Below are 25913 nucleotides of genomic sequence, written 5' to 3'. Positions count from 1 at the left end.
TCCCGACATTTAAATTTTATTAAAACGTTCTGACCAAAACGCTTTATTACATGTTTATAACGTTGTTTTAAAAACGTTTTTGTGTTTTTGTGTCCAGCAAGCACACAACGTTTTACAGAAAAGGTGTATCGGGTAATATACATGTAAAGGGTATACAAACGCTTTAATAACATTCATAAAACATTTCTGAAAATTTGAGTAAAACATTCTGACAGAATGTTATTTTACTGTTGACAAAATATTTTGCAAAAATGTTTGCAAAAAATATTTTACAATAACGTTTTTAAAACATAAGCCTATTCATGATCTTTATATAACCCAACATTTAAATGTTATTAGAACGTTTTGAATAAACGTTTTAAGAACATTTTTTGTGTTTGCTGGTATATCATGCCAGTATAGCCGAGCATGTAGCCCTATTATATTAAACCATATTTCCCCCTAATTAGTTAGGTTAGTATTGAATTATGAAAATAGTATAATGGTCTTGACTATAATGATAAGAAATTGGTTTACAAATACTTTCGCGAGTTGATTTTCTATTTCAAACCACATCCCAGAACTCTACGTCTATATCAGAAAAAAAATCTTCGCAACGCAATCCTGTACAGCGCGTACTGCGAGTTCTGAAGAGGAAACTTAATTTTCTGCCATGAAGAACAACATTATCAGTGTCTTTAGTCTCAATCTTTGCCAGATAACTCAAATTGTTCACTTATGAGACACTTATTAGGCCTATATTAATAATATCCGATACATGCCGATGGATTTACCATTGTTGAATTAACGCGATTTACAGAATTACCTACCTATCCAGCAAGGCCGATTAATAGCGCTCTTTCAAAGCGTTGCATTATGGTATAGTATCCTAATCCAAACGTCATGAATGACGAATAGGCGGGAGTTTGCGGTAACCAATAAGAGGCTTCCAAGCGATACACAACAAGGGGCAGCAAACGAAATTACTAACACACAGTGTGGTAGCATCATACACAATCTATCCACGGCACAGGCATGTAATGCGACAAACGCCTCCTCTATGGATAGATACACAGGATATCTAAACTGGCAGTCTACAAAATAATTTTTTTATGCGACACGGTCACCTAGATATTGCATCTGTAAGGATATCGAATTGCACATCACTGGATATCACTTGTATTAACTTGAGGATTTGTTAAGACAATTTTTGTATCAGCACCAGCGCACAGGTGCAAAAGTTGTGAAAGTATTTTAATGTGCTACATACCTCCGTGAATTGGTCGATATGTAAATTTCAAGCAGATTCGTCAAAATGCTCTTTTAAACATTTTTGTGTTTTGATAGTCGTATTGAAGTTTTTACAAATCATTCCCGCCATTGTTTTTTGGTGTGTGGAATTTGATTGGATAAAGGAATTATAAAACAATGGCGTGTAAGAGAAGAAGAGAGGACATGATGTTGGTGGCTGTATTGTGTGCATTATCTTTGCCAGTACTTTCCTATGGATATGACTTGCCATTTCTGACAGAAGCAAAACATAACAGAGACCAGCAAAGTAGTTCAGAAAATAGTAGAAAAGGAGGTTTATTGTCTGAAATATTACCACGGGTTAATGCTCAGCCAAGAGGGAGCTTTCGGACAATAGTCGATCTTCATCATCACCTCCAAGACATATTGTGAGGCTGTTGGAAAGATGTCAACAGACCAAGAACTGTTGCAGAGACGAGGGAATACAGTAAGAAGCGTTGTTCCCACAAAAGGTAAGTGCGTAAGATAAATTCTAGATAGAATAACTAATTTGATTACAAAGATACTAAGTACAGATTAACGTTTGTGTTGGAATTGTATTGTGCGTTCATGCAATATAATTGTGTAACTTCATATGTCAATGAGCTTCAATTAAGAGCGATTTAGAGTGTGCTTCTTTCTCACTGTATGCTGCTATGTATTCAACTTCTAACATTCCGCTTTTGAAGGGGGAAAGGCATGTCAAAAGTCAGCTAAAAATAAACCATGCTGGCTACAGCCTGTTTTCATTGTTAATTAATTTGATTTCTCATACCTGACAAAAATGTGACAATAGAAAATTAACAATAGGTATCCGAAATATATATCAATTATAAACGTTTGTATTGTATGTAATGGCATTGTGCCTCCATTCAATGCAATTATGTTCATGATGTTAATGACAATTTAATTGCAATTAAGGCCAAGTAAAAATAAAAACATGTTTCTCGTCCGGGTTTTTAAAAATTATGAGAATGAGGGCCTTTTTATTTTTTATTTTTTATTGGAAAACGACGCTAAATACCTGTATTTGGCACCATATTTCGGGTATTCGACATACAGATTGATATCTGAGAAAAAGGAGGAGGCCCTTTTTATTTTATTGTTTTGAGAGGTAGACCCTTGGAAAACGACTCTTCTTAAATGATGTATTATGCATTTACAAAGCCGTAAAATAAGTTTCAACTTCTGAAACATCTTTTTCAACAAGTTATAACTAAAAGTTTACAAAATAAAAAGAAATTTGAAAAATCTTCAAAAAATGAGGAGGGCGCGGACGAGAAACATGTATTATTTTTTACTCGGCCTAAGTGCCTGTCACACATGAACGATATTGAACTTTGAAGGATATCATTATAAAGAACATGCCAACATCAATGCCAACACCAAGCAACTGAACACCATGTTCTCTACTACAGTTTTTGTGATAATTAATTAATTAATTTGATTTAATGCATTATATTGCCTAGCAGCCCTCTCATTTGCATAGGTATTGGGCTAATTTGCATATATGCTAAAAATATGCAAATTAGAGGGCGGCTAGGCTATATAATACATTGAACATATTTGAAACATTTTATTAAGTTTCAAAACAAAAGTATAACATTTATCCATGGATTTTTTGCACACTATTGGCAAAAATCACATTAGTGAGCTTTCCAGCCATTTGAGCTCATTAACTCTATTGATTATTGATGAAAACAATAAGATACTAAGAAAATGTAAAATGATATATTTTGAAAACCATGATGTCCGATTTACTTCAAACTATACTGTAAGTGTGCTTTGCTCTTTGAAACAGTACTTCCAAGATGCCTCAAAGTCAAGTATCACCTTAAATATGAGTGTCCCTGCAAACATGAATATTCTATTCCGATATTGAAGGAAAGAACATGTCCAAACTATGCAGCTGAAAACGATGTCATTGATGCTGCATGGCTATATAGTTTTCGCTGTTAAATAATTTGATTTAATAATTATACCGATACTAATTACTGACAATAGATATTGATTAACGTTTGTATTGCATTGTGTTTTATGCCAATTTATGTGCAATAGACACGAGGATCCACAACATGCTCATATATCAGGGGAACAGTTCTGAAACCCCAATACATTTGTACATTCATTGAATGACCTTTGAAGATTTGGGTATAAAACCTCATACTCTACAACTTGAGGTTAATTATTGCACTATGATTATGTAATTGAGGTTATAGGACTATGCCATTGGGATGAGGCTCTTGTGGTCCATAGCCTGTCTCCTGCTGCACATGCAACTTCAACAACATTTCGATACCGAAGGAAAAGAGCATCCATGATGTTCAGCAAAAAGCCACCTGAAAACATAGCATGATAAATATCTAATTTAATTTCAGTACTAATTATACTAATTAGCAAAGTGGATCGTGCCCCCAGTTAATGCAAATGTGTTAATATGATAATGTGTGCAAATTAAGCCTGCGTTAATAGTTCAAACATTTTGATATTGAAGGAAAAAGCTCTTTTTGTGTCCAACATGTCCCAAGTCAGCTGAGTGAAAACAATACCTTGTTGGCTATATCAGTTTTTGTTATTAATTAATTTGATTTAATATATCGATACTAATTTGCTGACAATAGATATCGATTAACTTTTGTAGTGATTGTACTGTGCCTTTATTCAAAGCAATATGCTAATATGCCAATTTATGGGCAATAATTGAGTGTGTCTTGCACTGTTACTGCTTTTATTCAAGGAAAAACCCATGTCCAAATCAAAACCAACTGAATACAGTTGAACATCATGCTGGCTCTAGTTTTTGTTGTTAATTAATTCATGCTGGAGTTTTGTTTCGTATTTATATTCGTAGAGAACATTTCAAATGAATAAATCTAAAATGATTGAATAAATATGTTACATGAATAATCTATTCCTTTATTTCCTTTCAATTATCAATGCTCCTATATTTAAGCAATTTTTGCTGAACCATGAAATGGTATCAGCCTATAAGAGCGAATGTTACTAGCTTACTTACTAGCTTACTTACTAGCTTACTTACTAGCTTACTTACTCTGCTTACTAAGTTACTAGCTTACTGACTAACCATTTGGTCTGAAATGGACATATCTCTAAATGCCACAAAGGTATGACCCCATGAGTGGTGTCATATGAAAGAGGGAAACATAAAGAATATAATAAAAATATTTCCAAACGTCGGAGGTCATCCATGGGTCACAGGGGTCAAAAAAGGTCATTTTAACCGAAAATGCTCCGATTGAGCTTAAATTTAAATGCAATGATCCTTGTGACATTCTAAACATGTTTTAAACATTTAAAAATGTATTTATGGTCATTAAGGGGTCATAAAGGGGTCAAAGGTCAAGGTTCTCAAAATGCTCCAATTGAGCTGAAATTTAAACGCAATGATCCTTATGACATTCTAAACATTTAAAAAATATTTTAAGATTCATTTAAGGTCATTAAGGGGTCATAAAGGGGTCAAAGGTCAAGTTTTCCAAAATGCTCCGATTGAGCTGAAATTTAAACGCAATGATCCTTATGACATTCTAAACATGTTGAAAATATTTTAAAATTCATTTCAGGTCATTAAGGGGCAATAAAGGGGTCAAAGGTCAAGTTTTCAAAATGCTTCAATTGACCTGAAATTTAAATGCAATGATCCTTATGACATTCTAAACATGTTTAAAATATTTTAAAATTCATTTAAGTTCATTAAGGGGCAATAAAGGGGTCAAATGTCAAGTTTTCAAAATGCTTCAATTGAGCTGAAATTTAAATGCAATGATGACAGTGGTATAGGCCTACCACAATATACTGCCGAAGCCACATGGTTCAGCTATGGTGCGGTTATCGCTCTAGTTCAAAAGACACTAGACCGATATTTTTTTTAATTATTTTTTCACTTGAGATAGAATGCACAAAATCTCATTCCTCCTTGAAATACAATATATACTGCGCCAATAAAGTATCCTTACACATGGAAAAATAATCACAATTTCCAAACTGAACAATATATTATATTGGGGTAAATTTGTTTTTTAATAGGTGCACTATCTAATCCTGCACATTATGGCACCACATTGAATTCAATGTGACTTCAAGAAGCAAATTTACAAGCATTTGATTAGACGAAGGTCCAGTTTTAAAAGTGACAAACTGGCCTATTCAAAACTCCGCAGACTAGACATCTGGTTTGAGAGTGGTGAATGGCTAATTTATGCCTTTGGCTTTAATTTAAAACAAAAGGAGCAAAAAAAAACTGAAACAAAAGAACTGACAAATAACATTAAAGTTATGAAAAGTACAGAGAACTAAAAACTGAAATAAATACCTACTGCTTTAAATAACGCTTTATTGAAGAAACTGTGCTGTCTCTTTGTTTCGCTTGTTGGAATCTTTTTGCGCCTTGTATAGGCCAGTTTGTCACTTTTAAAACTGGACCTTCGTCTATTCAATTGCTTGTAACTTTACTTCTTGAGGTCACATTGGATTCAATTTGGTGTCATAATGTGCAGGATTAGATAGTGCATCTATTACAAAAACAAATTTACCCCAATATTGTTCAGTTTTGCAATTGTGATTATTTTTCCAAGTGTAAGGATACTTTATTTGCGCAGTATATTGTTATAGCTGTAACTTTCATTGTCTTTATCAGCTAAAATTCGACTTAGCTTCATATCGTGTCGTTAAAAGTGTGACAACAATATTTATTTTCAATTCAAAATTGAAGAGTCGCACTCGCAAAATATTTCGTCTCTAATTTGTTTTCTTCTGTTTTTGCATCTTAATATGTTGCATAGATTTAAAATGGTCATTATAGTCTTTCGACATCTTTAGGGGCGCACCATTTAATTTCAGGTGATATGGCATGGAACCTTTTGTCGGGCGATTTGGGGTTTTGCGCTTTTTGTTTGTTTGTTTGTTTTGTTTTTGTTTATTTGGGTTTGGTGGTTGTCACCCAAGGGGCGATTTTTATCCAGAGTTGGATGGGAAAGGTTTTTCACCCCCCCCCCCACCGCTCGAAATCTAAATGATGCGCCCCTAGTGGTTGAAGAATAAATAGTTCGTGTTGAAACAAGGTCCGTATTAAACCCACATAAACAATGACATACTGAAGGACCCATTCTTTAAATAGATGACAACATTAACACTTTGCACGTAAGTGTAAAACTATTTTAAAATAATTGTAGGTCAAGCGTATTAAAAAAATGTGTTTTAGTAGATTTTTAATGTGTCATTTATATCATGCATGATTATGTGCTCATATTATTATCCTCTTTCCCAGTACTAAAACATGCTAAATAATTCAAGCATTGTTCATTTTATACAGCGATCTTCAGGGTTTACGCAAGGACACTATGCACAGATTACACGATAAATAAACACGTAATATTATGTTTCTTTTTAATTGAGATAAATAAAACTATCATCCAACCATATCAGTGTAAAACTATACATAGAAATACAAGACATCAAAAAACCCAATCACTAGGATCCACAACATGCTCATCTATCAGGGGCACAGTTCTTTAACCCCAATGCATTTGTACATTATTGAATGACCTTTAACAATTTGGGTACAAAAACTCATACTCTGTAACTTGAGGTCAAATTTTGCACTATGATTATGTAATTGAGGTTATTGGACTATGCCATTGGGATGAGGCTATTGTGGTCCATAGTGACATTAAAAACCCAATGAATGTATCATTGGGTGTGGACATGGTCATAAGCGATACAAAGTTTCCGGGACAGCCGAGGTCGGGAGAAGTAATAAAATTCCTCCTTCAAAGACAATCTCTGTTTATACGTCTTAATTTGTTATGAAAATGGCGCCTTATTGGTTGTTTCCACTACCTTAACATTTTAAGTATGACATGCCAATTGAGTTATTCAATGAAAAGCTGCAATCGCCAGAATCTTAAACTTCCTCATAGTTCAGAACCAGTTCTTTCATCTCAACATGTTTGGACATTCATAGAATCTGTCATGAATATGTTGCGTAAAAAACTCACACTCTTCAACTTGAGGTCAAATTTTGAGATATATGATTGCTATAGGGGATAATGAATTGCGCCCTTAGACATGATATCATTTTGGCTGAATGTCGCCAGTTGTTCTAGACCTTCACCAAGATCATTTTGTGAATGATTTGGGACTCCTCAAGTCTAGCAGGAAAAGGGCAGTTTACCATAAATTTCCTTAAAGACCCCGGTGCGCATTCTCAAAGTCACTTTATGTATTTCAATTTACATTATTAAAAATTGACACTATCCGATGGTATGCTACTGTAAACAAACGTTTGATAATTTCTATGGCAATGCACTGATTGTATTAATTATGGGTTTGCGGTGTGTCATTCATAATAATCCTGCGTTCAATGACCAGACATTGATAGACACTCAGAGGCTTTTAATGAGGGAATCTTTAGCTTTGCTCGGCCTCGGAGGTCACAACATCATTGACAGCAAACCAGAAGCTTATCCTAGGGGTGTTCTCCAAGTTGTGTGCGACTGGGATTGAAACCATACCCCAAAAATATACTGATTTGACGACAAAGAGGCAAAAACATATATAAATTTCCCGGGACAAATTTGCGATTATTTCTGTTCAAAATTGGACCAATTCTGGAAAATATTCGCAAATTTTGCTAACATTTTCACCACACAAAAAAACAGAAAATTGCAAGCCAAATCAATCTAAATATTTGAGATATTCCACATGCATGTAGTATAAGCCCCTATAGCTTGTTTTCTATTTATAAACAGTTTTAGTGGTGTATTCATGGTAAAGCTCCTGGAGCATAATATGTTGAAAAATCTCAATTGTAAAATGGAATCTTTATAAAAGTTACAACATTACTATACTGTCACTAGTACTGTTTTCTTTAATTTCTATACTCACGCGCTGTAGTTTTATACAACACAATATTCAGGTAACGAATTCAATTTAAAAAATTCGTAAAAAGGTTTCGTGCTTTTCTTCTTCTTCTTTTTTTCATTTTATTTATTTCTTTTTTTTTTCAATTCGCCTTTTCGGCATATCCCGAAAGCCTTTACGAATTTAACTTAATGTTATTAAAAAATAACATTATGTTAGAATATTTTGCAGCACGTTTTCAACAATATTTTTGAAAGTTATTAAAACGTGTGTTACCCTTTATATGCCCTTTCTATAACTCGACATTAAAACGTTTTCTGGCCAATTTTTCTAAGCTTTTGCGAATGTTTTCGAAAACGTTTTGTGTTTGCTGGGTAGCTCCTATTTTGAGACAATAATTATCTCAATAACAACAAATTTTCAAACTGAAATAGCAAACAGAAACCCAATTAGCATGATGGTCAATAGTCCCTCGAATGTTGCCATTGCGACCATTATTGTTGCTTGAATGCCCCGGGTGAATGCCTGACCATCAGCAGTGGTCATCACATCAAAATATATCTTACCCTTCCCAGAATCCTCTGCAACATGATGCATCACCTCATTAGGTCTATCCTTGCAAAGGACACTTTTATTACTTGGTATCTGACTTGGTACGTACATGCAGGTCCTTTTGTTTGAAAATTGATACTCAGATTTTCAGTTACGTGGTTATACTGTCTCCCAATGTCCCAAATACCTGTGGTGATGTAGGGGCCTATATATTTTGAACGGAGAGATCCCTGCCGCGGCGCATCCCTTAAGCAGTTCAGACAAAAATGACAAAACATAGGCGTATATTGTGTATTCAGGAAGCTATGGACAGCAATCCAAAATACTAAATTGGAATTCAATCAACATTTTTTTTTTCATCAAACTAGACAATCAATTTCTGATACTAAGATTTATATTTGAACTGGTAAAAAGTGACCTGCCATTCTCTACCCCTGCATGCCAAAGTTATCCCATTTATTTCACGATATGTTTACAAACATACGAAGTTATTGTTTACCAAAATTTCCAAGAATTACTATAAAGTTAATTTATCGGGGGTTACTGAATTATTAATTACAGGGTTTTGGGCTCGGGGTAAGGCCATCAAGTTCACTGGATATTTGGATTACAATAATTCATTGGCTTCAAACTTTCCAAAAAATTTCAAGAATTAACCATAGTGAATAGTTAACCTAGTAAGCTATTCTTATGTTCATTACGTAAAATTCTAATTCTGATTGCAAGAATGCATGCCATGTTAAATTACCAACACACATACGAATTATTCAGATCTCTGCAAATTATTATAGACCTAATAATAGGCTAAGACCCGTTACTTCCTTTGGACTTCATCCTTTGACGTATAGAATAAAATGTGTGCCAACTTTCTTTAAAGCAATATCGTAACATTTCCATAAAAAAAATTCCCCACAAAATGTTAGTTTCACTGTTATATCAGATATGTGCCAGGTTCAATTTTGAGCCGAACAAAACAAAGAAAACCGCCATTTCATTCCAGCGCCTAAAAGCCATGCATGTATCAGTCCATCGATCCTGCAGACGATCGTTAATGCTGTCGATCGGCTCGATGTTATAGGCCTATTCCGTAGATTTAAGCACGCAACCAGACATCAGTCTCATTTTGTGTGATTGTTTGTTTATTTGTTTGTTTGGTTATTTGTTTGTCTGTTTGTTTGTTTGTTTAAGTTTGTTTGTTTGTTTGTTTTTGATTTCAGCAGGGTATATTGTTCAATTTTGAAAAAAAATTAATTAAGGGTGTTCTCCTCAGCAAGTGTTACTGTAATTACTTTAAAAGCTGGACCCGCCTGAAACAACAATTTTCATTATCTAAATCAATATATTATTGAAAAATAACACTTTGATATTTTGCAAAAGTTCATTCTATACAAATCATATACTTTGAAAACTTGCTTGATTTATTGTTGTTAATGAGTTATGTACGTTTTACAAAAGTGTTGTTGTTTCAGCCCTCTTTACAGCATAACTCAAAAACCATAGGACCTAAGTATATATATCTGTAATATCTGAAATCTTCTACACACTCGCTATTTTTTAGCATAAAATGATCAATGCAATTTTTGCCAAAGCTCACTACCATCACAAGATGCTGTGAACTACCAAATCGCAACAGTTCAAAATAGTTGCTAACCTAAAGCATGTTATTGGGAGAATTATTATAAGCGATAGGACAACACATCGACTTTGACCTATACCGTAAAACCTCGTCTACAAGCATATAGAGTGCTTCTGATGAAAGCTAAACTATTCCAGGTACCATTATGGAATTTGAGCAAATAAATTACAGATCCAAGCATATACAAACAAGTATTATTCTAAGGCCAATCTATTGTATTTGTATATTTACGCTTGTTTCGTATTAATTACGCTTTCATTAAAAGCACTATATATGCTTGTAGACGAGATTTTACGGTATTACTTTTGACCATTGCTAATTCAAAATATATATTACGTGATGGAATGTTGAATTGCTGACAAGAAACATTTGTACATTTGATTACATCCATATTATTTCCATATTATTTCCGACTTCTCTGCTGGTTACGTGGTCGAAACGGGTGGTTGACAGCTACATGCAGTCATTATGTCAGGAGGTGAAACACACCATCATGTGAACGGTGCTTTCTATTGTTTAATTCTGCTATTACTCATAAGTACTACTATTAATACCAGACGAAACATAATTTTCAAACTCTGTATCATGGAACAACTGAAATGGGTCCAAAATTTAGACAATATTGTAATGTAATATTTTTTTTTGGTTTCGCAGTTAAATGGAAGCTTTATCTACCGATGGACACATGGGTGTCATCCTGGGGGCATGCCCCCCCCCCCCTTTTTTGTTTTTGCAAAATGACTATTTTTGTTCTTTTCACCACTTTTTGAAAATTCAGGCCGACACCCCCCCCCCTTCAACACTGAACACACACACCCATATTTCAAGACGGATGGATTGATTGATTGATTGATGGATTGATTGATTGATTGATTGATTGATTGATTGATTGATTGATTAATTGATTGATTAATTGATTGATTGACGCTAATGGATGAACGTCAAAATAACATAAAGTATAAAGTCGTTTATGGTAAAAAAAAAAGTAGCAAACTTGAAATATCATAATGATTATTATAAAAATAAAAATATTTGTTCTCAGATTCTGTGAAGTTTAAGTATCATTTCTTCCTACAAACTCACCGGTGTGGCTAGACTGCTTTGCATTCCTTTTTTAAACAATGATAAATTTAAATGGTCTACTACAGTAGATTACGGTGTGGCCTGAGGAGGAATCAAGTTGATGCTATAGCACTCGTATCACACACATCAATGTTCACCAACCAGTTACCAAAATGAGTGGGTTCAAGCTAAATCCAGGATCTGTGGTTAAATTGACCACAGATCCTGGAAATCCAGATCTCGTATGAATTGGCCACATTTAAATTTTATTTTTTTTAATACATTTTATATATCAGTATTAAAATACTGATATATTTTTCTACATGCTAACACACATACTTTTCTCAGAGTTGATATGTCGTTCAACAATACATGTATTTGATTTTTTTATTAACTCCCAGAAATCACCAAATTAAATAGACATTTTTAACCAGCTTGTAAGTGACACCATTTGGGTCCATTTTAGGCATTTTTTCTTCATTTCTTTGGCCCTATATCAAACAGTGGAGTAGTCCGACGAGTAGGACCTTTTTTTCTAAGTTAAATACCAGACTATACACATTTCACACTATGTCACTAAGTCCAGTGACCGCGCCGCTTTTTTTTCGGGAGGAGCGGTTAGTGGATTTTGTGGCTAATCTTTCTTGAGCGATCAGAGTTAGAGTATAGTTGGTAACTAAGAAAAAAAACAGGTCCTACTCGTCGGACTACAGTGGAGTTGGATATTGTGTGAACAGTTTTATTTTTAGAACATTAATTTCTACTCATTTATATATAAAACGTATAGGCCTACAGTTTAATTATGTTGGTGATACTAGTATACACGTATAGGCCTATTATGTTATTGGGTTATCAAGTTGAAATCCATACATCCTCAGTAGAAGACATGACCCTTAATCTCCCACACAGGGGGTGTAGATTTCAAGCGGAGTCACCCATTCAGGCAACCCCATTTAAAATTCACACTACATGTGTGGGAGATTTCTAAGTTCATGTCTTCCATTGGGGGTGTATGGATTTCAACTGGAATAGACCATTGACAGTGGCTCAGTTCAAATCTTTGATTTTGATTTTCGTGATTAGTCACTATGGACAACAATGGCCTCATCCCAGTGGCATAGTTCAATAACCTCAATCAAACAATCATAGTGCAAAATTGACCTCAAGTTGCAGAGTATGAGTAGTATGGGTAGTAAAACCCACATTTTCAAAGGTCATTCAATGAATGTACACATGTATTGGGGTTAAAGAACTGTGCCCTGATAGATGAGCATGTTGTGGATCCTAGTGAGTTCTTTCATCAAATCCGTTCTTATCCCATATCTTTGTCAACACCCATTGTATCCCTCTATGCGTATCTGCTCACCTTTTATAACGTAAACAAAAGAAACGAATTGTCAATCGGTCTGTCAATCAAACCTCAACAATTAGACCTAAACCAAAGTCAATAATTATACTCAACGTATAACTGTCAATCAATCCTTGTGACTGTTTATAGGCATTTACGACAATTTTCGGATTTAGCCATTGTTGTGATTACAAAATTTTAATTTGAACCAACCCAGTGCACGATTGAGGTTATTGTTGGGAACTCAGGCTATGGCAGAATACATTGCTAAGCATGGCTTATAATGCGTAAGGTTCAATACGGAATAAATCGTAGTATCAATTCTTCCGGTCAGCATAAGCATTATTATGTGATGCTGGGATAACACCTTCAAGAAGATCACAGAGTCACAGAGAAGAAAGGTGTTGAATTAAAAGCACGAGTGATTAATCAGTATGATGAAGGAAAATCCCGTGATTTCAGCTCGGACAGGTCTAGTATAATAAACTTAATTCTTAAACTCATCTTGTCTTTTTACTATAGCCTAAACAGTTGGTTTGCGACTATTGGGCGCCCTTCTTTAGAACAGGCGAGAAGAAATTGTTCGCTAAAATTAAGAGAAGCCACACTTCATGTAGAACCAATTTTGTTAATCACCACACTGACCAATTATGTATAGAGTGTGTGTCATTTTGACAATCTGGAAAGAACGATGGTGACTCTATAGAAAACGTTAGAGAAACTATATACAAGATATCCCAAGTTTAAAAACATGCGAGAAGTATTACTTAAGTATTTTCTACCAAATAAACAACATTTCTAAACATTAGATGCTGTACTTTTTAGCGGACAGAATAACCAACATATCACATGTGAAACCGTTTATGACCGTGGGTGCAAAATCTTTATTGTGAACATGAAAAGTGCGTTATCGTTTATTTATATTTTGTTATTAGTAAAACTCAATACTATACCTGAATATGGATCGTTTTTTACGCCTCACTTAACTGGGCAACGATATTTAAAACAATAAACAATTAAGCAACTTATTGCCGTGTGTAGTTTTTCTGCGAACACTTAATTCCTAAAGAAAACAAACAATAGTGGTCAGTGTGGTGAATGGACTCAGACTGATCACGATTCTTTCTGCAAAGGAAATTCCCTGACTTATCAGTCGCCGAAGGTATTTCCACAACAAATTACTCAATCCGATACAAGCTTCTGATTCTCCTTTCATGCCATAAATTAGTAAATTTAGTAAACAACACAGCTTTAGCCGAAATGTATAAGTGCCCGCTGTTTAGATCTTTAGAACAAAAATATCTTAATCGTTTTCGAACACACACAAAATACATACCACCAAGAAACATCGCCCCCCCCCCCCCCCCCACCTCTTACACCCAAATGCACAACCACCCAGAACTTTAAAACATAGTGTCCAGGAGCAAATATGGGTAGATTGCCGTTTAGCCGATTTTCATTATCTAAATCAATATGTTATTGAAAAATAACACTTTGATGTTTTGCAAAAGTTCATTCTACAAATCATATACACTGTTTTATATTGAAAACTTGCTTGATTTATTGTTGTAAATGAGTTATGTACGTTTTGGGTTGTTGTTGTTTCAACCCTTTTTACAACATAACTCAAGAACCATAGGACCTACAAAAGTATATTTATGATATTTGAATTCTTCTACACATTCGCTATGAAATGATCAATGGAATTTTTACCAAAGCTCACTACCGATCGCAAGATGCTGTGAACTACCAAATCGCAACAGTTTAAAATAGTTGCTAACCTTTAAAGACCCATCCAGTTGACCAGGCAAACTTTCAAGGACAACCTAGGCTTAAAACCTTTTTCAAGGTTCTGTATACTTTCTGGCTCACCATTTAAAAGACAACCATCTGGGTTAAACATTTTTTTTAATATGATATTTAAATATGTTGCGTGATTAGGAAGAATAAAAATCAAAACCCCAAAACTATGTTTCATTCAAATAGTGCAATGTGTGCATACATAATATGCGTCTAAAACAAACCCTTTTCAGGTTCGCTTGATTCTACAAAGTAAAGAATTCCCCATAGTGTATCAGTATTCAGAATAAATACTATGTCTCAATCATGATAAGCTATTAAAAGACAGGAAAGGGAAATATTATTACGAAAGGGTTGAATAATTAACCGCGAGTGTATTCCCTCCCTATGTACTATTGACAATAATTGTATGATATTCCATAAGATTGAATTATTTCAACTCATATTTCTGCATTGTATGTGGTAATACTATTGACCTGTTTACCATGTTTACTATAATAAAATTCTTGATACCTAAACATATGCTTAAGTTGGTGAAAACCTGAATTTTAGAATTACTGATTAAACGCAGGGTGTAATTACGCTTATTAAACAACCAGATCGTAACTTATGGCGTTTATTGGTTAAAGTACGTGAATTTTGTTAAATGAGCACTAATTTTAATGCAAGGATAACTCTCCCAATTGAAACTCAGAAACACAAAGTATTGTAGTTTACCGATAGTAGCCTTTTAAAATCCTCAAATTTACTTAAGTTCTTTGTTTTACTGGAACTTACTTACTTTTACAACTTGCAAATTTGGCGCTTTTATATTAATGGCACATTTACCTGGGACTATTGCCCAAATACGCCCAATTATTGGGCACATTGGTCTGCACTGAAAACCTACCCATCGATATAAAGCATGATAAGACGATATTCCGAAATCGCTGAAAAGGTACCCCCAAACCGTGGCACATCCCCGTATACCTTCAACCAGAGAGACCCCCCTGTCTTTATATTCAAAATTTAAATTCAAACCGCATATAATTTGGTCCCAGATTTTATTTGGTAAGAATAACTTTGGTAAACTCGTCAGTCTTCGCACACCTGAATATGTTTTCATTGGTTAATTATGCGGTGACGATTCTCGCGTGCGAAGAATTAGCTTTGGTTAACAAGGTGTCCTTCGAACAACCTCAATTCACAGTGCATTTATTGGGGTCGACGGGATAGCAACAAACTTTTCACCACCCAGGGAAACCAATATGCCCTTAAATAATTTGTTAGCAATTTGTAACCGTGAACTTGAAGACATATTTATGGAATTAGATTTTTTTCTCTAATTCAAGGTGGAATCTCCGGGGGAATAATAGCAAAAGAACAGGTGAATCGACGACTAACTGACAATACCTTGGCTGACACTGCGTTTAACACAAAAGGCGTGAGAATCAGAAATCTTCTTTTTATCATCAACGGTGTAGGCCTATTTAAAGGAGTTCATATTCATATTTATCCTGTTTATTCCTGTATTTATAAAGCAATCACTAATACCTAGAACAACAAAAGGCATTAAAACTATTTTACCCAGTTAGGGTATAGTTAGCAGGGGCGTAGCCAGACGTCTTTGCCAGGGTGGGCAAGGCCGCGGCTCCAAAAAATCCCCCCAAATTAATAAATAAATAGAGCGAAGCGAGCATAGCGGGAGGAGCAATCACCGGCGGGGGTCCAGTGGCCTGCTTTATTCCAGGCGACGAAGCCCCCGGAAGCTCGTGAGTTTTGGGCATTTTTATACCATGAAGAGAAGCCTCCTTGCATAGGCCTACATTTGTAACGTTTTTATGTGAAAATTTTGCCATGTAAAAATGTAAAGTTTTGTTTTTAGAATTATCTGAAAGGGCCTGCATTTTTTCCCAAAACACCAAAAAAATTAGGCCTTTTGGAAGGAAAAAAATCCATATCTTCAATATGAAAGGTCAAAATTTTCAATTGATCGTCGGCTTTTCCTCCCAGCTACATACACTTTAAGAATATATCATTAGATTTATAAAATTTACTTCGAGGACTGTTATTATATCAAAAATGTGAAAAATATCAAATTTTAATAATTTGCCATAAAATTTGTATTATATCGTGAATTTCAAAAAATGAAAATTATTTGATATCAGAAAGACATTCTTCGTATTCAGAATGCAATTCGATGTCTCAAGTCCCACAAAAAATACTGTCGAAACGCTCAAAACGCTCATTCCAGATCCCATTAACTAAATTTATTTTGCTGTCATTACGTAAATTACGTCACGAGCGTTCAACAAGACCACGTATTATAATAGTTGACCATGTTGACGTAAAATCTATTTTCAAGTTTGTTACGGAAGTTTGGGTGGGTGGACGCTGATTGTTGTGTCTGGCTTGGCTAGTGATACCCCGATTGATCATTTTAATTACTTTTTTTACAAATCTGCATGGTTTAAGGAGCCATACTGCAGTTACTGTCCGTTTTCCTATACACAATACACAGTGCTCTCACAATTGACGCGTGACCTTACAAATAGTGTATGTTAGAAGTAATAAATAGGTAATTGCCTAATTGGCGTCACTGTGTAAAAAATAACCGGCCAATATTTAAAGTATTCTCTGAAATTCTAGAAAATATAGTTTTGTAACATGTCCTAAATTTTTAGCTAATTTAGTTGTTTGGAAATAGTCGCACTTTGGTGTTTTAGTGTATGTTATAGGTAATAGGATAGGACATTGCCTATTTAACGTCACTGTGTGAAAAATAACCGGCCAATATTTAAAGTATTCTCTGAAATTCTAGAAAATATAGTTTTGTAACATGTGCTAAATTTTTAGCTAATTTAGGTGTTTGGAAATAGTCGCACTTTTGTGTTTTATGAAGGATATGTAAACGACAGATAACACCAAAAAATATGAAGAAATTATTTTCAAACCGTGTTAAGTCTACAACCATATGCTTCTCATTTTCAAGAATGTTGGTTAACAATAAGCAGACCATTGTCTCATTTCGTTAACAAAAGCCCACACATTATTGTGTACCTTGCGTTTGCTTTATAATCGTTCACCCAACTGAAACTGTAATACCAGCTCATTGCTCATTGCACAGGTAAAACAGACACATGTGTTGTGAGGATTTAACCAGAGAAGATCTGATTTAATCAGTTGAGCTGTTTTTAATAAGTGTTATCTTGGTTTAATAGCTTTTAATGGGGTTTATGTCCTGCAAAGGTCGTGGTGAATTCTACTGTAGACATGACTGCATCATGCGCTTCATTTTGTATTAAAATATCTAGTTTAACGTCTCTCGTTTAACGTTAGCGGCTAAGTTATATTTTGTTTCGTTTTTACTGGAACATTTGCAATTTTAATTTCAAACTATTTTTGGAAGAAAATAAGCTAATTGTAGTAACGGGAGCACGGTGGTCGAGCGGAACGGGCTCCGACTCATAATCGGAAGGTTCGCGGGTTCGAGCCCCGGCGACGCCATTGTGTTGTGCCCTTGAGTAAGGTACTTTATCTCGATTACTCCTCTCCACCCAGGTGTATAAATGGGTACCGGCATACTTTAATGCTGGGAAGGTAACAGACTCGCTGTGGAGGAGGTGTAGCGACCCCCTACAGCAACATTACATGGAGGAATCTGGCCCAATCGCCCATGAAAGAGAGATGGGCACACCTGTAGGCTGTAGTTTGATAGGCCATGCGGGCAGAACGCACGAAATTGTGCAATTTGCCATTTCCCCCGGCCATTCATGCTACTTTGACACCAAAACACGTTTTTTATGCTAAAAAGAAGATGCGCAGGGCAATTATTACTTTATTTTTTCTCAATCTGTGATTATATTTTGTATACCTGACCATTTGTGATCGAAGGAGCGGGCGGGCGAAGGAGCTGCTTGACCAAGGGTTGGATGGCCAGCATGTATGTCTCACAGTACACGATTCATATGCATTCCTCTTCCAATCACTACCAACACTGTGGACCAAAATGGCCTCATCCTAATGGCATAGTTCAATAACCTCATCATTCCTCTTCCAATCACTCCCAACACTATGGACCAAAATGGCCTCATCCCAATGGCATAGTTCAATAACCTCAATTAAACAATCATAGTGAAAAATTTGACCTCAAGTTGTGGAATATTGGTTTTTGTACCCAAATTTTCAAAGGTCGTTCAAATAATGTAGGCCTATAAATATATTGGAGTTAAAGAATTGTGCCCTGATAGATGAGCATGTTGCATGTGGATCCTAGTGCAATCGTTCAGTCATCTCTAGCTATCTCTCTCCTCTACTGTCCTTCTCTCATCCATCTTAAATGTAAACAGGTATCACGAACTCTCATCAATCACGTTTAAGTTGAAATTAATTACCTACATTTACTTAATCTATACGGATGATTCATAGCAAAGATTGTAATTATTTATAACAAATCGCAATGCCTATAACAAAATAGACCCACAAACCACGTGTTAAAGTCGCGTGAGTCATAAATGGGGGAATACTGTATCACTAGGATCCACAACATGCTCATCTATCAAGGCACAGTTATTTAACCCCAATGCATTTACACATTCATTGAATGAACTTTGAAAATTTGGATACAAAACCTCATACTCTGCAACTTGAGGTCAATTTTTGCACTATGATTGTTTAATTGAGGTTATTGGACTATGCCATTAGATTGAGGCCATTGTGGTCCATAGTCGAGATAGGATACCGGATGGGATGTTGAATGGACACGCAATACTGGCATTAAAACAATACTGCACAATATCGTAATTATGATAGATCATGCATGTCATGAAGCATTGATTAACCTATTATACTTACAATTGATAGAATGACACGGGGTTTCCCTCCAATGACGAATTTCTCCAAAAAATGACGTCATTTTGTTTAAATTATTCTGCATGTAAGCTACTATGCAGGAAACTGTTAAAATATTTTTTCCTGTAAACAAGAGCATAATTATTACCGTTTTAAAATTTATAGATTAAGGGATCTAAAATGAGCGTTTATTGCGTTTCGACAGTATTTTTGTGGCACATGAGAGCACCTCAGACCTATCGAATTGTATTCTGAATACGAAGCATGTCTTTCTGATATCAAATAATTATAAATATAATTATAAAAATTTGATATTTTTCGAATTTTTGATATATAATAGTCCTCGAAGTAAATTATATCAATCTAATGATATATTCTTAAAGTGTATGTAGCAGGGAGGAAAAGCCGACGGTCAATTGAAAATTATGACCTTTCATATTGAAGATATGGATTTTTTTCCCAAAAGACCTAATTTTTTTTTTAAAAAAAAAAAAAAAAGAATCCATATCTTCAATACGAAAGGTCAATTGATCGTCGGCTTTTCAACCCACCTACATACACTTTAAGTATAAATCATCAGATTTATAAAGTTTACTTCAAGTACTGTTAAATATAAAAATATCAATTTTTAATGATTTGCCATAAAATGTGTATTAAATTGCGAATTTCAAAAATTCAAAATTATTTGATATCAGAATGACGTTCTTCGTATTCAGAATGCAATTCGATATGTCTGATGTGCTCTAATGTCCCAAAATAAATACTGTCCAAACGTTCATACCCCAGCCCTTAAGATAAATAAGACTATAAAAGTATATATAACGTGTCAGTGAAAGCTATGCAAATTAAAGTGAAAATATAGGAAATCATGCAACAAATTTATAGCCTACAAAATGTAGTAGGAATTTTTAAAATCACCTTTGCATATACCGTAATATAATTTTTAGTCAAAATAATTTTTAGTAAAATATAATTTTCAATAAAAAGATTTAAATCTGCGAAGGGAAAAAATCATTGAAAACCATATTTTTGCTATTTTGTAAAGAATATATAGTAAGTGTAAGTGATAACACCAAAATGTTGCAGGAGACTGTCCATGCGGTCGGATACGGAGATACATACAAGTGGATGAGCCTCATAATAATTATCAACACTGCCGTTTTCTTCCTTTAGCCAATTCTTTTCACGTAATAAAACACATAATGCTAATTTTATCAACTTATTCTTCACTTTTAAAGCCATTCCTACAATTAAAAAAATACTGTTCGCCTAAAGTTGCAACAAATTGGACCCGATCGTGAATTATTTGATAGAAAGATGGCTTATTATATAGTTATTCCCTTTCACAATCCCTATGTTGGTTTCCCACAGAAGATTATTGCTCCCATAGTCTTCAGGCATTTGGAATGCCTTATTAGCACATACGAACTTCAAACCAGGATTTGCAGAGCTTCAAGCAGAGATTAATAGCTATCTTGGCGCTAACCCGTCAGTGTACTGCTGTAACATGCCTTGATTAGACTTGACATACATTTTATAACCGATATGTTTTAGATAATGCACCAAAGGGAGGTGAACCAGTTCTAATCTGAATTTGAATGACAAAATAAAGGCTATACGATAAAAATCAAGACGGATAGCTAGCTATAAAATAAGATGGATCACTAAGTGATTCAAATCACTGTGTATATTTGATTATTTAAAAGGTGAAGAGTCACTTGCCTGTCATTTAGGGTTTCTATTTTTTGGCCAATGATCGCTGGTAAAATCCACAGAATGACAACCTTATAACCGTACGTTCACAATTAGTTGACGCAAACAAGATAGGGACGGGTATAATGGGTTCATCGCAAGTGTTTCAATCACTCAAATTTGACATAAGTGATAAACATCTGTTAGCGTTTGATGGTTTCATTGCGCTGTTCATGCTTGTTAAAATTGTTTTCAAATTGTTATTACTTGCCCCGGTTTCGAAATACCTGGAAATAATTGCGCGTGTGTCCCCCTCATAATCCCTCTCAATTTAAAGTCATAATGTACGATTTTTTTTCAGAATTTACCTTTATTTTTTTCAAAACCGATTTTTTGGCATATTTGTAATACTTACACATGTTCTAACTTAAATCTATGAGCAAACTGTCAAATTCGTCCTATTTGTAGTAAAACGGGACGATTTTCTGTTGGTCCGACATAAAGTCATAATTTTTTAAGATTATGACTTTATGTCAGCCACGATCGCAAACCGTAGTCTCGTACAAAACTAGCTTGGTTACGCTACGCTCCCTCCACGTGTGGAGGGAGCGTAACCAAACTGGCCGCGTAGGAGACTAACTCTGAGGCCGCACTCGCTATCCTAATCCAAATAGTGCGAGATGTTCGAGCAGTGATAGAGGTGAAGTTTATGATGTTGTTTCTTTGCAAATTCCCAATGTTTTTCGCGTCCAAATGTATTGGGAACTTTCATAATGATTGCATATTATCATTTTAGAAGAAAAAAAGAAAAATCTAAAAATTTAAAAAGATCGTAGGCCTACATTAAGGCTTTAAGGGCGCACAACACCACACATAATTACAGCGTCCATTATCATGATTCTGCGCTCAAAATGTGTCTCTTTTTGCTCAATTTCAGTCAATGTAGGGGTGGACTGATTACATTAGAGAATGAATTTGGAGAAAACCTTCTGATAATTACAAACACTCGCTGAGCAGCAAGACCTTCCCTCTAAGCTTTTAATCCGATAAGCTGATTATCTATTTGTTTTCATGAATTGGAAGACATTTTTTGATGTATTACTGAGCTCAATCATCTAAAATTACTGGAGCGTGAGCCACCTAGGCTGGTGGCTCAGCATAGTATTTTATTAACAGAAGGTTTTCTCCAAATTCGTTTCCTAATGAGCCTTCATGGATAAGATTTAATGACGTAAAGGAAGCATAAGAGTTTTCAAAATGAATTGTTGTAATTTATAGCCTGTTCAGCCCAGGACCAATGTATTGCTAGATAATTATTGTCAAGTATGAGAATACAATTTCAATGCAGGAACATGTGGTTGCATTTGTATTGACCGTCCATGCGAAAAGCATCATGAAAACGGTAGCTTAATTACATTTTGTGATATCTGCACTTTAATTAGTATTAGGTAAGATCTTACGTTCCTTCATTGTTTTTGACAATATGGTTTATATATGCTGACCGCATTTTCAAATGTATGGATAATAACTGTCAATATAGTTGTTCCATGTACAGCTGAGTTTCATGAAACACTCGCAGCCCTTTTCACATCTACACGTCCTGACAGGACGCAATCTTTTGTACTTTCTTACAGAGCGTCCCAGAAAAAACTACTCGACGTCAACTTTATTTTTTGGGTATTTTAATGCCCAAGTCAAACATGGCCGAATGGGCCGAATACTTCATGTATTTGCACAATATAAGACATCACTCATAGAAATGACTTGTTCGCCTTGTTGGCGCAATTCAAAAAGAGTAAGTTTGGAAAACTCAAAAATAGTGTAAAAGTTGACAAAACAAAATTCATTTTAGTTATCCGAACTTAAAAATGCTGAAAAAGCTCAAAAGTTCCGTCAACTAATCAACTTTGTTGGCATTACTTAAAAAGTTGATGTAAGACGTTGCGTCAACTTTTTAAGTAATGCCAATTTCTGAATTCAAGTTCAGGGAACAAAATAAACAAGGTTCAAAGAACCAATTAGTTGAGTTATTGTAAGTCAACATGTAAGTTGATGTAACTCGTTCATGTTAAGTTACTGGTACTTTTTGTTTTGAGTTTTGAGTCCAATTTGGTACTTTGTTACTTAATTCACGTAATTGGATCATTTTCTGCACAATTAGCAGTATTCAAATATTTATTTTTGTAATCAGTGCAAAATGTTGTATACTATAGCACACCTCTAGAAAATTATGCTAACCTAGTTTCATTTTCTGAGTTGTAACAACTCAATAAAGTAAGTGCAAATGAGTGCGACCAACATAATGATATCGAGTCAGCGTTACTCAAAATTGTACGCGTTGGCATTACTCGGAAAGTTGACGCAACGACTTACATCAACTTACTGAATAATGCCAACGAACAATTTCTATGAGTGTGCAGCTTTCATCTGAGAGGAATATTAATAATCGTCTCAGGCCTTCATAGACTGTTTAAATTTTGAAAATCATTGACCATTTCCTTCTTGAAATATGAGAATGTTACGAAAATATTACATTTCAATCAGTTCTAGTGTATGCTTGACTCATTGGAAGGGATTAATGAGGTATGATTTTCAAATTGTTACAATTCAAGAACGGCGCAGTCAATTATCAAAATTTAAAACTGTGGTTTATATAAGGTTTATCTTCGACGGTACAGTTCTTTCCGGGACACCTTGTATACATCTTTGGATCAGCAGTTGAAGTAGCATAGGCATACTAATAATAGCATAATCAACATTGTCGGGCAGATTTTAATGATAAAGATCTTGTTATAGCTCAGGAAATGTGTAATGAGTATTGACATGTTTCAAACGTTTAACGCAGCCTATTCCTCTCACATTTATCTTAAACAGTGTGTTAAATAAAACAAAATATATAGAAGAAGATAAACCACAAGTGTGGGTTATTCTAACAGGTCCATGTGTTCCCTATCAGACACCCCTGAACACGGAACTCCAGTAGCGGGTTAGAGAACAGTCAAAACCAATTGTAATGTTTGTTATATAGGACAATTTGATAATAATGAATTGCTATAATTTCCATGATTTCCTTGAAGTGAATTAAGTTTTGTTGGTTCTGTAGATGCTTATCGGTTAGCACATTACATGTTTCGACTTCAGCAACTTCTGTGTATCAGAAGTTTACATCCCAAGAGCAGGCAAAATCAAAAGAACACTTTTGGAACGCTTACTTGACAGTTAATGTGGTCAGACTTGTAACAGGCTGTTATTGAATGTCAGACACTGTCAATATAATCATGGTAATCTACATTAACTTAAATTGTGCAATAGTATTACTTCATTGTTTCCTCCCGAGTAAAAATCAGGAGAATAATTATTATGTCATTTTACATGTTCATGAAGCGGTTTTGATATAGAGTTTAATATCAAAATTTGTGTTCCGGTAAATACGGGTGAAGATAACAAAGCACGTTCGTACCATACATTCTCAAACATTTCAAATCAAATAAAAATATTAATCATAAATATACCATTTCATCCAATTACATCATACATTTTACAAGGAATTACCTAGGGCTTGAATCGACCAGTCCCGTTGTTGCTATGCACCTCCGATTGGTTCAAATAGCGAGTACGACTATCGCATCGACGCGCATGCGCTGAACTGTGTTATATCATGTCATATCACACGGCTGAGAACCAATAAGATTGTAGGAACTTTCTCAAGTGTTTAAGAACTTACGATACAGTGCCATCTATTCGATACCGATCGGGGCACCTATAGGGCTAAGGAACTAAACTAACTATTGTGCCTAATATTAGACTGTATAGCAACTCCTGGGTTACTTGCACTATGCATTCACATTAATGTGTATTTGAGAAGTCAAAGTGGTTTGTCTTGTCTGTATCTTCTCTCTCATCAGCAAATAGATAGAAACATTCACTTCAGGATCCAAAACATTCTCATTTATCAGTGCACAGTTCTTTAACCCCAATATATTTGTACATTCATTGAATGACCTTTGAAAATTTGGGTGCAAAAACTCATACTCTGCAATTTGAGGTCAAATTTTGCAGTATGATTGTTTAATTGAGGTTATTGGACTATGCCATTGGGTTGAGGCCATTGTGGTCCATAGTGAAATATTTACTTGTCGCAATGCACTTTTATGCGTTACGTCACTCTTTTAAATGAAAATTACCAACGACTGACGGGATGTTCACTAATACGTTACCATCATCATGTAGCCTTCTTATGGGTAACTCTTGTCTCGCTAGTGTTAACATCACTACTGTCAGGATTTGTTGTGTTACGCGTACTATTATTAAAATCTGATTCAACCATATGCCATGAATTTAAATTGAAAACATGTTTTGTAAGTTAAAAGTTTATCGTGTAAATGTTATGATCAATATTGTATTTCATCTATGACTTGAGGATAATGCGACAATGAAAGATACGTCCATGTTTTTCTAAATTCGTATTGGCGTAACTTGTCCTAATTGGGACCATAGTAGTACAAAGGCTTGTCCCATGTGCGCCTATTGCGTGTAAAATCAACTTGAATCAAGTGGAACATGTTGTAGAAGGACTTAAAGTATTCATGATTATACATACAAATGTCCTCAAAATCATATAATATTATTTATGGCAATGAACTTTATATTCACTCAGATATCGTGTAAACGTTTATATGGATATCGATACGAACTAGAACCATTTTGGTTGGTTCAAATAGCGGGTACGCGTATCGCGTTGATGCCCACTCGCTGACCCGTGTGATATCGTGTCATATCACACGGGTAAGAACCAATAAGATTGCAGAAACGTTCTCGAGTGTTTAAGAATTTACTATTAAG

The 25913-nt window shown here is 34.9% G+C and overlaps 1 protein-coding gene across 1 annotated transcript in view; it reads left to right on the top strand.

The window, feature by feature from the left end:
• Window positions 1–1007: 1007 nt before the first annotated feature.
• The window catches only part of LOC140171961 (bone morphogenetic protein 3-like), a 59208-nt gene continuing 34302 nt past the window's right edge, over window positions 1008–25913 (top strand). Inside the window, exon 1 of the mRNA XM_072195307.1 lies at window positions 1008–1742. Coding sequence (XP_072051408.1) covers window positions 1676–1742 — 67 coding nt within the window. The 5' untranslated portion in view covers window positions 1008–1675. The remainder of the gene's footprint in view (window positions 1743–25913) is intronic.

The sequence above is a fragment of the Amphiura filiformis genome, chromosome 15, assembly GCF_039555335.1.
Source record: "Amphiura filiformis chromosome 15, Afil_fr2py, whole genome shotgun sequence".
NCBI lineage: Eukaryota > Metazoa > Echinodermata > Ophiuroidea > Amphilepidida > Amphiuridae > Amphiura > Amphiura filiformis.
Note: the sequence above shows the minus strand (reverse complement) of the source record. Positions and strands in the feature narration are given on the sequence as shown.